General features: G+C 35.8%; 1 protein-coding gene across 1 annotated transcript in view; it reads right to left on the bottom strand.

Annotated features, from left to right (window-relative positions):
* The window catches only part of LOC149139802 (serine/threonine-protein kinase RUNKEL-like), a 75,897-nt gene that overhangs the window by 29,354 nt on the left and 31,573 nt on the right, over positions 1 to 14,970 (bottom strand). Inside the window, exons 3-4 of the mRNA XM_089449246.1 lie at positions 7,528 to 7,580; positions 7,154 to 7,229 (exon numbers count right to left, since the gene is read on the bottom strand). Of these exons, the coding sequence (XP_089305372.1) occupies positions 7,154 to 7,229; positions 7,528 to 7,580 (129 nt within the window). The remainder of the gene's footprint in view (positions 1 to 7,153; positions 7,230 to 7,527; positions 7,581 to 14,970) is intronic.

The following is a 14,970-nucleotide window of genomic DNA, read 5'->3' on the forward strand; positions in this document are numbered from 1 at the left end:
GAGAACCAATAAGAACAGCCAAGAATCCTTGACTTTTGACCTTAGTGAATAAGTAGTAGATGACCTTCTTGATTTAGCTTCCAACAGCGTTGAAACCCATTCTTATATAGTTCATCAAAGAGGTAGAATCCATGCCAACAAAGTGATCTTCGACTTTTCCTGACCTTAGCTCTGATACCATGTTGGAAAACCAAAGCAATTATATTAGGGTTTGATTCTCCTTTCTTGAGAATTACTTGTAAGTGTGTTGGCTTATTTTACTTCTTTACTATCTTATCTTTCATCAAACAATTACCATATTATGTGTGTATGAAGATCACAAAAACAAGAGACATGAGATGTAGGCACTATGCCAGGGCAAAATCCCCCTCAAGGGGAAAACCTAGTCAAGAAAATTCTTCCTTTCAATAGTATTATATGAGACTCTTCACCCTAGACAAACACCAAGCCTTCCCTCCACACCAAGTCAGCCTCCCAGATCTTCAACCTCCTTTCCAGCAACTTCGACTAGGCAACAGCTTCTGGCATCAGTGAAACTTGGAAGACTTCGATCTCCCAAACTAGGGCACGAAACAGAGAGAGAGAGGCACAAAAAGTTTGATTTCCTTCTTCTCCTTAGACTTCCCCAAACTCGCACTTCCTTCAGCGTCTTTAGACCCACTTCATTCTACTTCGCACTCCTCCAGCGTCTCTTGAGATATCGAACTTTCTTGAGATGAGCTGCTCCAAATGACTTCAACTTGCTTCTATTTATATGCTCCAAGTGAGGTCGAATAAGTGTCCTTAGGCCGACTTGGTGTGGAGGATACATAAATTATATTTGACTCAATAGTAAACTTTTTTACATGATTCAAAAGCCCAAGAACGATCTCTTTGAATACTATAAACTCAATATTAATCTTAGGAGTCCACAATGGGGACCTTGACTAATATAATGATGACCCAAGCATGAAACCCATGCTTTAATAAGTCATTGTTACAATAATAAAAATTCTTTTATTTATTCTTTTGACAAGTATATTTCATGATGACTCAAATAGATTAAATGAAGACTGAACCTAGTTACAATTTTCAACACCATCGGGCCATTAACATCAGGCATAGGTTCATCCATCGGAGGTTGTTGTTTTTTAGCAGCATCATCATCCTTCCTTGTGATAGGGAGATCCTTGGCTTTTCCCAAGGCAGTGTCTTCATCAAAAGTAACATCTCTACTTACTTCCACATCCCTCTGACCAAGTGCATGAATTCAATATGCCTTTGAATCTTCTTTATATCCAACAAATACACCTTTCTTCCTAAAGGCTTCCAACTTGTTCCTTTTCTCCTTTGGTACATGAAAATATACATGACAACCAAAGATTCTAAAATGAGCAACATCAGGTTTCTTACCAGTGAAGACTTCTTCGGGTGTCTTGAAATCCAAGCTTTGATGAGGGCTCCTATTTTGAACGTACACAGCAGTGTTTGCAGCTTCTCCCCATAAAAACTTCGGTAGATCTTGATCATAAATCATGGCATGGGTGGCTTCCATAATAGTTCGATTCTTTCTCTCAGCAACTCCATTTTGTTGTGGATTATATGGAATGGTTCTCCCTCTTAATACCTGCCTCTCTGCAAAAGTCATTGAATTCATTAGATTCATACTCAGTTCCATTATCAATTCTTAATGTCTTGATCTTCTTTCCTGTATGATTCTCCACCAAGGCTTTGAAAGAACAGAACCATCTAAATACTTCATCCTTCTTCTTTAGAAAATAAATCCAAGTCTTGCAGGAGAAGTCATCCACAAATATCACATAGTATAAATATCCTCCCAATGAAGTCACGGGCAAAGGACCAACCATGTCAGAATGGACCAATTGAAGAATATCATATGTCTTGCTCTCACTAGAAGGGAATGGTCCCTTTGTATGTTTTCCAGCTGCACAACCTTGACAAACTCCTTCATGATTCATATGAAACTTGGGCATCCCTGTAACCATCTTCCTTACGCCAGGTAAGGCTTTGTAATGTAAGTGAGCAAATATTCAGTGCCATAGCTCACATTGAATAGAGGTGTCATTTGCCAAAGCTCCCAAAGGACTTCCACCAACTTGATAAAGACCATCAACCCTAAACCCAAGAGTAAAAGCATCTTTAAAGTTCTTATTCCATGTGCATACCTTTTTATCAATCAATGCTACCTTGAAACCTTTCTCTTCCATCACAGAAATAGACACCAAATTCTTTTTCAAATCAGGCACATACAAAACATCTTGAAGATGTATAGTTTGACCATAGTTCAAGTGAAGAGTAACAATTCCTATCTCTTTCACAAGGTAGGTGGCATTATCTCCAATAATAAGATTTAGATTAGTCATCCTCTCAACTAAATTTCAAAGAACCTCCTTATATACAGTGAAATGTCTTTAGGCTCCACTATCAATTAACCAATGATCCAAGGTGTCCAGAGGAGAGGCAATAAACAAAGCAAAAATGAGATAATATTCATCTTGTTTTCAACAACATTATTTTCATCATACCTGGCATTTCTTGTCCTCTTGGGAGGTCAATTATTTCCTTCTCGAGCAGCAGGAGCATTTCTTTTTCCTTTGTTGTTAGCCCTGTTGTTTCTTTCTTTGTTGTTAGACCTGTTGTTTCTTTCATTGTTGTTGTTGTTGTCCCTTGGAGGATTTTTCTTGTTAGGACATTCTCTAGCATAGTGGCCAAACTTGTTGCAATTGTAGCATCTTCCTTTGCCTTTTCCTTTGAATCCCTTCTTAGATCCTTGACCCTGCTTTCTTGAATTAGATGGACCAGCATCATTCCTCCTTTTAGCATGAGTAGAGAAGGCAATAGGTTCACTTCCATTGAAAGACTTATCTCTCTCCATCATCCTTATTTCCTCTTGAGTGCATCTAGCCAATAGTTCATCAAAACCAGGTATCTTGTCATTATTGAGAATGGTGGTGACAAATGTTTCCCATGGCCTTGAAAGACCTCCAAGAGCAATGAGGGTGAGTTCCCTGTCAGCGATAACTTCTCCAATAGATAGCAAATCATTCTTTACTTGAGTTATTCTCATGAAGTAGTCTTGTATAGACTCCCCTTTGTCCATCTTGATATCCCTTAACTTATTCTTCAGAAAGAGAATTTGATTTGCATTGTTGACTTTGAAAATACTTATCAACTTATCATACATTTCCTTGGAAGTTCCCAAATTAGAAATACAAGAGATTAAATGCTTTTGAATGGAGTCAACTGAGATTTTCTTAGCTTTGACCTTGCATTTTCTATACTTCGTTCTAGCAGCAGCAGGTGCATTTGAAGGAGGCTCCACCACTTTCCCTTGCACATAATCCAACACTTCATGTTCCTCCAAGGTCAAATCAAGGATCATCTTCCAGGCATGATAATCTAATTTGTCGTTGAGCTTATCCTCAGTCTTGAAATAAGAGGTAGCAGCCATCGAGACTTGTCCCTATAGTCCTCGTTCAACAGCAGCAAGTATTCCAACAGTGATTGCTTACATCTTCCTTGGGCTTTGTCTTCACCTTTTCTCTGATACCATGTTAATGTTATGGTATGTTCTATGCTTGCAACAGTTACTTCAATCTCTTATTAGACCAATAGCGATTCCACTTTAGATTCCAATAGCAGTCACAATAGATGTCAGTAACAATCACTTAGCATTTACTTTAGATCATTATTCACAGAAATTGTAGATAGAACATCATCAACAATATGCACAAGAAGACGAGCCAAGACAATGAACACGGAGATTTAGGCTAATGCCAGGGCAAAACCCCACAAGGGGGAAAACACAACCAATCCTTCTTATTGATTAATACTGAATGTTCAGCACAGAGATAAGATCCAATTTAGTACAATGATAGCCAAAAAAAAATTGATCCTGCCAAAGTCTGCAATTCTGCAATTGTTAACAGCAAGCAATTTGCCCTAACCCATCAAATCAACAATGGTCAAATACCAGTCAAACAGCCTCCAAAATTCTCGGTCAAGGCAGCAAGGAACTCAGCCTCTAGAACAGGTTAAATTCAACCCAAAATAGTGAAGAAAAACCAGTCAAACTCGGTCAATGTTCTGCGGTTAAAACCTGCGGTCCAGCCTATGGTCAATGCTGGTCAACCGTCAACCTGCCCAGAAAACCTCGAATTCTGTGCCAAAAGATGCAGCCTGCCCAAACAGAGAATATTCCACAAAAAACGCAGTCAAACAATGCCAAAGTCACCTTGGTCAACGCTGGTCAAAGTTAGCTGCAGAAAGTCAACGAAGAGAAAACAGAGCTGCCAAGAAACCCTTCGCACTTGTGGAGAGAAGATGGTGCCTCAGGCCGTACGAACCAATCAGAACATGAGAGAGATGTGTGAGTGAGATGCCAAAATGGGGAGGCCATTAGGTTAACTTATAGTGGTTAACTTCGGGTCAAAAGAGGTGTCTGTTCACCTAATGGGCCGACTTGAAGAGGGGCAGACATGTGAATATGAGGCCAACTTGAAAATGAGGCACTTGTAGGAGTGCAAAAATTCTGATTTTTGAGGACAAGGGAGATGCCATCAAGGGTGAGCCAAATGTGCAATGAGTCATCAAAGGAGAGGCTTTCAAGAGGAGGAACTAGCCACTAGTTGCACTCTTTAGCACCTGGACATCACCAATAAATGAAGACATAAATTTTAATCTTCAAAATTCAAAAATAAAATCTCTCTCGTGATTAAAAGGGGGTCATTTTAAGAAAGACATAAGAACACATATAATAGCCTATACGGTATTTTAGAATGGTGAAACTTATTTAACAAAAACTATCTCAAAGCAAATGCAGAAAGCTAGAAACTGAGTGTTAATATTAATCATAATGTCAGTAAGAATAGCGCTAACAAAGGAATTCTCCTTTTGGAGGAGAACTAGCTCTAACCTTGAATATTTAACTACAGAAATAATTCTACATCTTGCAATTGTCAACCATATTGATGTGAACAATTACTACCGGTTGAAGAAAAACCTTTGATGAATATGGATGTCTAGAACCAACCAACCATGAACCTTACCAATGGTATATCTGCTATGCCAAGGTTTTACAAGTCGGTAGCATGGTATCCTTTTAGGACATTTCATAAATTAGCAAGATCAAAATAAACTCGCTTTCCCCAGTGGTTAAAACCAGGCCATTGTAATGAAAGACATAAGAACACATATAGTGGGTTATTTTAGAATGATGCAATTTCAATGTAACAATCTCTATGCAATTGTAGAAACTAGACATTTGGGCTAATCATAATGTTAAGAAGATTAGCTCTAATAAAAATGTTGTCCTTTTGGAGGAACATATGCATGAACCTTGAAAACTCTAATCACAGAAATATCAGATTTGCAATTTTTTTATTAAAAAAAGTTATATCTTTAGACAAATTTTTGAAGAACCTGGAAGCTTATCACCCACTAAATTTAAGTGGACACTCACAGGCATTCCCAATTTTATACTTGCAAGTGGATAGCATGGTAGGCTTCTAGGATTGAAAAAGTAGGAAACTTCAACCATCAAAATGCACATGAAATGACAATATGCTTGTCAAAGTTAGGCTAATCAATAAATCTATTTTAGATTTATCAAAATATTTCTTACATTGGAAATGCCTCTCACCTACATTCTTGAATGTGGCACCATTAAATTAGCCACTATTTGACCTATGGAATGGTATTGGCAATCCCAACCTGTGCAGTAACTCTTCTTGAACCTCCAGTTATACTAGAAATGTCTACCATCATGCAACTTTCTATAAGCACTTGGATTAAAGGCCAAGTCTCCACTCCCTAATCAGATTGAAAAGTAGGAAACTCCAACCATCCAAATGCACAGGAAATGACAATATGCTTGTCAAAGTTAGGCTAATCAAAGAATCTATTTTAGATTTATCAAAATGTTTCTTACATTGAAAATGCCTCTCACCTACATTCTTGAATGTGGCACCATTAAATTAGCCACTATTTGACCTATGGAATGGTGTTGGCAATCCCAACCCGTGCAGCAACTCTTCTTGAACCTCCAGGTATACTAAAAACGTCTACCATCATGCAACTTTCTATAACCACTTGGATTAAAGGCCAACTCTCCACTCTCTAATCAGATTGAAAAGTAGGAAACTTCAACCATCAAAATGCACAGCAATGCATACCCTAGCTAAAAGTTCATATATTTGTGGCTTTAAATGAAAAGGTGATAATTTCTTAGTTTGCGACTAAGTCTTCCTTGCATTGCACATCTTATTGTATCATGTTATACACAAGAAATACACATACAAAAATCTAGTAATCTAAGTGACAAAGCACATACTCATATACCGCCAGACCAGAATCATCGACCACACAGGAGATCAACATGCATAAAAAAGCAGATACAAAGCAAAACCAACCTGATCAACATAAATAACCCACACTCACAATTATATTAAGCTGAAACATATCTCCCTGCTTATTAGGCACCTAAATTCTTGCAATGACTTGGGAAGCCTCCAAATAGGAAACAATGCAACTCAACCTCAAGAACAAAATCGTGAATCTGATGATGAAATATGTTGATGTGGAATTGGCATGGGTTATCTGCATAACTTCCTTAAATATTAGTCAATTGGGTTTATCTTGGGTGTCTTAGAGGAATGATTGTTATCCTCCACATCCAGGTTCAATCCCCAAAATGACATGATGAGCATTGTTGTAATGGCTTTGAGCATTGTCGTTGAGTCTGAGCAGTCCCTTGAGAACAGAAATATGTATTTTCCTCATATAGAATATAAAGATATTGCTCATGGGTTAAAAAAATTAAAAAATTAAAAAATCCTTCAATATCCAATCAAATTAATAAAGCCTTTAACCATATGCCAGAGTTTGAAGAACAAAATGCAATTACAAATAGATGTTCCAGATAAGACAAAAAAACATACTCTGAACAGATTCAAGTTTCGAGAAGATTTGTTTGTATTGACCAGTAAAATTACTCTGTAATGTGTGCTTCAAGGAATATCAATTTATTTCATCAAAAACAATTTATCAGGCAGTCGTAAGTTGCGGATCAAATAAACACAGAATCTGCAACATGAGAATATCATGAATTTATATATATGTTACTAAATTAAAGGCACCTATAGTAAGTACTTGCCTGCCGCAACAATGTCAGAAGATCTCCTCCCACACAATACTCAAGAACTAGCCATAGATGAGCGGAAGTCTCGTACCTAAAAAATACAACTGAATTAAGCATGAATATCAAACGACTACTAAACATGAACTATTCCTTCTTTTCTTGGAAACTCAGAAAAGAACTAAAAAAAGCATCCCAATAAATTATGAATCACAAAATTCAGTATCAAGGTAAAACCTCGATATTTCAATTTTCTCCTCATGGGAGACATATTGGCTAATGAAAGTTCGGAATAACAGCAAATGTTTACCTGAAGAGACTAAAAGGACAAAATATTGAAAAAGGCACATAGAAGGTGAAATCCATCAGAAGACTAATCATGTTCAACTTACCATGCATAAAACTTGAGGACATTTGGATGATCCAGAGAGTGAAGAGTCCGCACCTACATGTCAATCAAAGTTTAATGAAATCAAACTTGAAATGAAATTGATGGATAGCTATACTAGTTTACACACTGCAGCTTTGAATACACAAGATTCAGGAAACGAAAATGTTTATCAACCATGACAACTTGACTATATCATTTAGTCTTTGGTTCATCTCTATCAACAGATTTATGCCAGGCCATCTGATTTTAGTTTTTGAAAACAAATTACATCATAAAAAGGTATCTTTAGTAAGAGTGAGCTTGTATATTTCTGCACTAAACTCCAAATTTCTTTCAAGTACATTAGTGTAAAGCAGGCATTTGTCTCACTATCTCAACTACCAAATATGGGGCATTTTCTAAAAGGAAACTTATTTTTCTCAATTTATCAGCTGGGATGATTTCTACAGAAAAAAATAATGCTCGCTAATTTGATTTGAAATCCACATAGTGTTAGGCAAGCTAAATTCCTTGTGAACTTGAAAAATATTTTTGTTAATTTACTTTATTTACTTTGAGCAGATGATGCTATTACTTGTTTTAGCCTACACAAATGTTTTAAATAATTTGTTACCAGATAGTGTTCCACTCTAATGTTTCGAGCCTAGAATCCATTTGGCATTCATTAATAGTCAACTATGAAAATAACATCCAGTAAATCATTTAGTCAGGCTACGAGGCAATATCAAAATAGATTAATAAGTCAATAATGCAACACAACTCCAATAAATCAGCATAGATCCATCTTAACTCCAAACTTATCAAGTACTTAGAGGAATCAAATCCCTCAATGAGCTGGTGCAAGGCCAAAGCTAGCCACAGGGCTGCAATCCAAATCTCAGAGCACACATCAAAATAACTGGAAGCACACACAGCACATAGTAGTGATATCTTTCATTTCTCTTATCTTTGGATTTATATCAAACAATCCAGGACATAATCCTGGATGTAAAGAATAGTGACAAAAAGTATCTAGGTTATTGGGTCTTTTCCATTCTGTTGAACAATTCGGGGTTAAAAATTTTCAGGATCAATAGTAGTTCAACACAACTTCCAGTGACCACCTAGTAAAACTGGGAAATAATACAAGCATGAAATTTCACTTAAATAAATACAAGTGAAAGTCAAATTTCCTATATTCTCATAGTCATAGAAATGTCAATGAAATATCCTAGAGATTCTAGAATATAGTGAGTTAAATTTGTTCTAATCTTAGTCATACACCTCATTATCGAGATAAGGTGGTTGATAAAATTAAGGAGGCTGATTGCTAAAATTTGGGAAATTAGTAGCTATGATTCAGCAGATTAGTAATCTCTCTCAAAGCATAAATAAGACAAGATGAGGTGTGTCGCAATACATTTTTGTACACCAGGAAGAACTGATCATGAGAGATCAATTGAATAGATTCCGAGCATTGGAAAGAAGCCGAGGTAGAGAAGCAAGCCAAAGCAGGCAGATTCTCAGATGTGCAATAGGCAGATTTATCTCAAAAGTGCAGATCTGGTTTTTGTGTAAACTGTACAGCTGTTAGTTTGATACAATGTTGCAGGAACCATCCCCTCCCTCGCACCAGACCCTAAAACCTTGCAAAATCATTGCCAAAGCACCCCTGGAACCATGCTTCCAAAAAGCAAAACCACGCTGCAGGCTCGATTTGCGCAGTTCATGGAAATTTGGAACCATCACGTGCCAAACCGTGCTCCCAAGTGTTGAATCATGCATCCTGGATGCTCCCTAGACACTCCCTAGACGCTTCCTAGATGCTCCCTAATGGTAATTTAATGTAAAAGTAGCATTCTCCTTTATCTTACATTTTCATCCTTTTACTTCAATTTTTAACATTATCATAATTGTTTCAGGATGTGTGAGAGTGGTTCCAACCTCATCGGATTTCATATGGAGAAAATAGAATTTCATATCCCATTCAAAATTCAGCAGACTTAATAGTTTTTAGGATTTCACGATCAATGGCATTGCAGCATTTCATTAGGTTCTATCACGTGTGGGGTATTTGATTGGGGTTTAATCAGGAACACGAATTCCTATATGTACCCTAGTGCTGGTGGTGTTGATTTTTGAACTCCTTTGTCATGACCAGAGCAAAATGTATCATTCAATCAAATCAAAACCATTGATCAGGGATGTTAAGTTTTTTTTACCAAATTTTATGGCTTGAGTTAAGCAGTTTGATCAAAATTGGGCGGTGTTGACTTATGTCCTTAGAGAATCAAGGTAGAGACAAAGCCTAGACAAAGAAGAAAAGGATGAAGGATGATACTAGTGATGAGGATCCTAAAATAAGTGATGGTGGAACATTGTTTATCAAGGAGTGGAACATGCATCACGGTGCTACCCCACAGCTACAACATTTGGCAACATGGGTGCTTCCATAATTGGTGAACATTTCTTCTGTAGAGCAGTGTTTAGCAACTAGCTTAGTTTATTGTATTGGACCTTTTGGTCTTCATATTTCGATCTGTAGATGTCCTATTTTCTAAGCATATCTATTTGGTCATGTAATCGTTGATAGTTGCTAGATAACCTATTTTATCCAAAAGTGAATGACATACTTTCTATTATATGATTTAAAAATTTGTATGTTTGTTTGTAATTGATAGAATCTAGAGTCTAGATGGTTCATGCTTGAATAATTAATCATTAATTTACTATGGATGCAATTTCTATCTTGATTTATTTACAAATATGCATGTTTTCATATATTCTGCAACAAATTTGGCATTTTGGATGTTTTTTTAAAATGAAACACTTTGTTTCTAAGGATTTTCTAAAAATGACACTTCTGACCCTTTGCTTCTAAAAAACACGCTTGCTTCGTGTAACATTGCTTTGATAGTCAGTGAAGGTTTCCCTATAAGTTTGGAATATTTAAGTGAAAAGTTGATTTGAGGGTGTAATTATTGTTATATCATGTTTATGCTTCCATTTTTCATTTTTCGCTATACGTGTGATTGTTGCAAGTTCAAAAATATTTATTTTTGTGATTAAATAAGTTCAAATCTGATTTATTTAATTAAGAGAAACATAGAACAACGGTCATCTAGGGTTTTAAAATCTACATGGTATCAGAGCAAGGTCTCTAATTGGGATCCTCAAAGGTTTATGACAATACATCCAGATTCCACTATCAAAACCAAGGACCAATAGTTAGAGGGTTTCAATATTGTTGCTCAAAGGATTAAGCACTTTTGCAAGCAAAATTTATTACTATTTTATTTTCAGATTTACGAGTTTGTGCAACAAACTCAATGATGGCATCAACAAGCCTCAAATTTGAGGACATATTGGATGGTGCCTCCAACTTTTGCCTTGGAAAGTCAAGGTAACATTGTTATTGGAAGAAAATGATCTCTGAGACCCATGAAGGATATAATCTTTCCACAATTTATAGTTAGGAAGGTTCTCCCAAGCACATCAAGGGTAATGGAAATAGTGAGGAGTCAGCCACACGACTAGGGAAGAACGACTTGAGTAAATCAAGTGCTTCATCTGTCCTAAGTTCGATCATTTGGCATCACAATGTCTGGAGAAGGGCAAGAAGAAGCAACAACAAAAGCAAGCAGCAACTTCTACAAAAGCTCAAATGAATGATTTTGTTTTCAAGTTTGAGAAATACTTCTTAATTGTATCTTGTGTCTCCCCCAATACGATTCCAAGGAATGTTTGGTACGTGGATAGTGGAGCATCTAGGCATGCAACATCTACCCAAGAGTGATGATGCCAAATTCCTGATAGCAGTAGTTGGTACTATTACTACAAAATGTAGCCAACCTAATGCAAAGCCCCACTAGGTCAATCTAGATCTTATGGCAACAAGAGATCGACCACCACTATCACCTCGATGAACTTTCTCAAGTTGTTTAGTGGTGAATTAAATCCCACAAGGGAGGCTTCTCTATATAGATCACCTAAAGGATATCCAACAAGAAGGGTTTAAGGTGATGCAAAGTCTAATGATTGGGATAAGGTACTGGCAAAGCCAAGAAGTCTAAGATACGCTTTACTAGGGTTCAAGTACTCTATTCTTAGACCTCTTAAATAGATTAATGAACTATTATAAGTTAGGGTTTGAGAGATCTTAAATGATATGGCTTGCAATGTCATATAACAGCTAGAATAAATAGCCTTCCAATGATGGATCAATAAAAGAACAAGGCTATCAATTAGGCATGCAAGGCTTAGGGTATGCCAGTGAGTTTGTATGGCAGAAATAGTAATAAAAAATGATGTCAACCCTAATTGTAGGGTTATATTATGCAATTAATGCTAGATTTTTAATTTTTCAAGTTATTAAATGCAATCCCTATTAAAAGGGCAATAACGCATCAAGTAAAATTACTGTATAGCACAATTTCATGAAAAACCCTAACCCTAACCCTGGATACCTACAAATTAGAGAGAGTGAGAAAATATGTATAAATAAAAATTGATTAACACCTACTAGACTAGTGCCTTGATCTCATTGAGCAATAGAAGTTTTTAGGGCAAATTCTATGAAAACGGCCTTGATGAAGAGGGTGAGAGAGCAAGAGTCTCTTCTTACAAACCCTAATGACTTCCTTAAATGAAAGCTTTTAAGTTCAAGAAATGCACATACCATAGTTCTCTTGAAGGATTCAAGGAAAACACTTTTGCATACCATGAAAAATTAAGATATCAAGATAAATATTGCAATTTTTAATAAGGCACATATAGAAACCCCAATTCATAAGACAACATGCAAAAATGGAAGATAAACATTAAACTTACAAACATTCCACAAGAATCTCTTCAATCAATCCCAAATAAGTCTCCTCATGCAAAATTCCTCCTCAAAAGACAATTCATTCCATAAAGCTACATTGAGTCCAAGGAGAAAAGACAACAATAGCTAGTGTGTACTTTCATAGAAGGAGAAGTGTGATGAATGATGGATAAGTGAGTGAGACTCCCCTCTATTTATATGAGGGCAACCAAATCTCACTTCACAAATTTTACAAGCAAAAGCCCTAAAACAAGTTTACTTGGGCATTCGATTAGGCCAAAGGTCACAAGTGAACCTTGACATAGCTTTAAACCATAACAAAATGCCAAAAAAAACAACACTTGTGGGAAAAAGTGATCTCCACCCTAACGTCATCCACATGTAGATATGATTCGTCCTTTGAAATACCAGTGAATAGATCCCATGATCCCGTCATATGTCGAGAAGCACAACTATCCATAAACCAAGCACCCTTGGCTGCAATGCCAAAAAAACAAGATACCAACGAGAACTCCTTCTCAAACATGGTGGCAAACTTACTAACATGTGTGTTTGCCAAGGTTGCAACTTGTTGTACCTTTCCCTTTCCTTTATTTTTATTCAGACAATGACCTACATAATGGCCAATCTTGTGACACGTGTTGACCACTCCGTGTCAACTACCTTATAGCAATACACATTTTCGCAAAGGAATTTCATCATGCTCGAGCATTCAAATCATATTGGATTCATCAGTCGACAATTTGTCAAAGTTGTAAATCCATTCTACAAGTTTATAATGTAAATGATCTTAGTAAGATCATAATGTATGTAACAACCTAGGTAAGACTATTATTTTGATGACAATTTTCATCCTAGGAGGTTTTTCGTCTCACCAACTCATCTATGTTTTTAAACACAAATGATTGGCAAAGTTTTCCCCTCCAGCCTCACCCCAAAGCTAGAGTGGATTTTGTCGTCAAGATTTTAGGTAAGTCCTAGTGTTCTAGTCGAATCTTCTGTAAAGTGATTTGGGAATAATTTTCGCTAATTAGCTAAATTATTTTATTGCAAATCACTTGGTCTACTAGATCAAATTTGAGTCGCAGAATTGGGTAAATAATAGAGGGTTTATAACGAGCGGGTGTACCCCCTTAATGGGTTAAATGTAGTTATCTTATGTAAATGATATTTTAGCTGTGATGCTAAAATATTAGAGGGTTGGAAAAAAATAACTAATCCCCTCATGTGTTAATTAATTAAATTTTTTTGCAAAAATAAATTAAAAATCCTAAGCCAGAAATTTAATTAATTTGAGTCAAAATTAAGTCTTAGGAAAAATAAATTCTCCAAATAAAAAAATTTGTGGGTTCTAGAGAAATTAATTTTTGGAGGTCCCCCCACCAAGGGAATATTGAAAATTTCAAGAAATGTTGGACCCTTGGGCCTTAGTGGTAAAATCAAAGTCAATTTTTTGAGGAAATTAATTCAAAATAATTAATTTTGAATTAATTAAAAATCAATAAGATGAAAAATTTTATTTTGAATTAATTAAAAATCAATAAAATGAAAATCTAAATTTCCCCAAAAAATAAATAATTTCCACAATGATGATTAAAAGATAATAAAATCTTTATTAACAATCGAGATTACTTTGACAAGGATCAAGCCAACTAACCTTTGGAGAATTTATCTATAAGTTAGAAGTCATTTGTCTCACAAAGGATCTGATTATTGAATCGTGTACTAGCTTTTGAAGCTCTCTTGCAATCTTTTTCTAGAATAGTAACAATGCAAAGTCTTTGGGTTTTATTGATGCCAGTGTTCCTCTCCAATATTTTATGGTAACATTGTTTTTAATATTCTGTTAATCTTATTTTATAAGTTGTTAGTTAATATCTCTTGTGGAATAATCTATTGCACAGGTATCTTGCATAGGTTGTTGGCTTTAAAGTAGCATTATAATTTAATTTGATTAGTAGGTATCTCTAATCTTTGAAGATTTAATCACTATTTTATATCTTTACTAATTTAACAGCTTAAATCTTAAGTGTGCAGAAAACAATCGTATTCATAAATTGAGTATTTGGGTAAATCCTCCATTGGACCAACCGACTCCCGAGACATAAGATCTAAAGAGCCCTCCTCACTAAAATCCTAAGATTATCTAACAATTTTTTTCTTGCAAGGATTTTATGGGCTAGTACCTAAATTAAGAATTTTATTTATCTTTAATAAATTGTGCTAAATAATTAGATCTGGTTAGAAAAAGCATAAATTTACAAAATTGATAGCAGAGTCAGCCTCATACTCTTCAAATCTAATAGATCTGTAATTTATTTGTATAGATTTGACATTTGTATAATATAATCCCAAATTTCTAACATCTAGGTTTGGGTTCTTAATTTAATTTTTGTATATATGTGGGATCTATGGTTTCATTTTTTTTGTGTGCAAGCACAGATCTGAAGTTTGTCAAGGAGATCTCTTGGTTTTGAGGCAGATCTAGGCCCTGGAGGGCGAGATCTCGCCTCAAACTTTTGCGCGCTTGGGTCATTCATTTAAAGTTTTGGATCTGGGGTTTTTCACATAAAATTCGAGAGGGATTGAAGACAACATATCTCAATTCAGAATGAGAATTTTTGGGTAAAAATATTTCAA

Source organism: Pinus tabuliformis, chromosome X (assembly GCF_031772625.1).
Source record: "Pinus tabuliformis cultivar Carrire ecotype Pingquan chromosome X, CPIR1, whole genome shotgun sequence".
Taxonomy (NCBI): Eukaryota; Viridiplantae; Streptophyta; class Pinopsida; order Pinales; family Pinaceae; genus Pinus; species Pinus tabuliformis.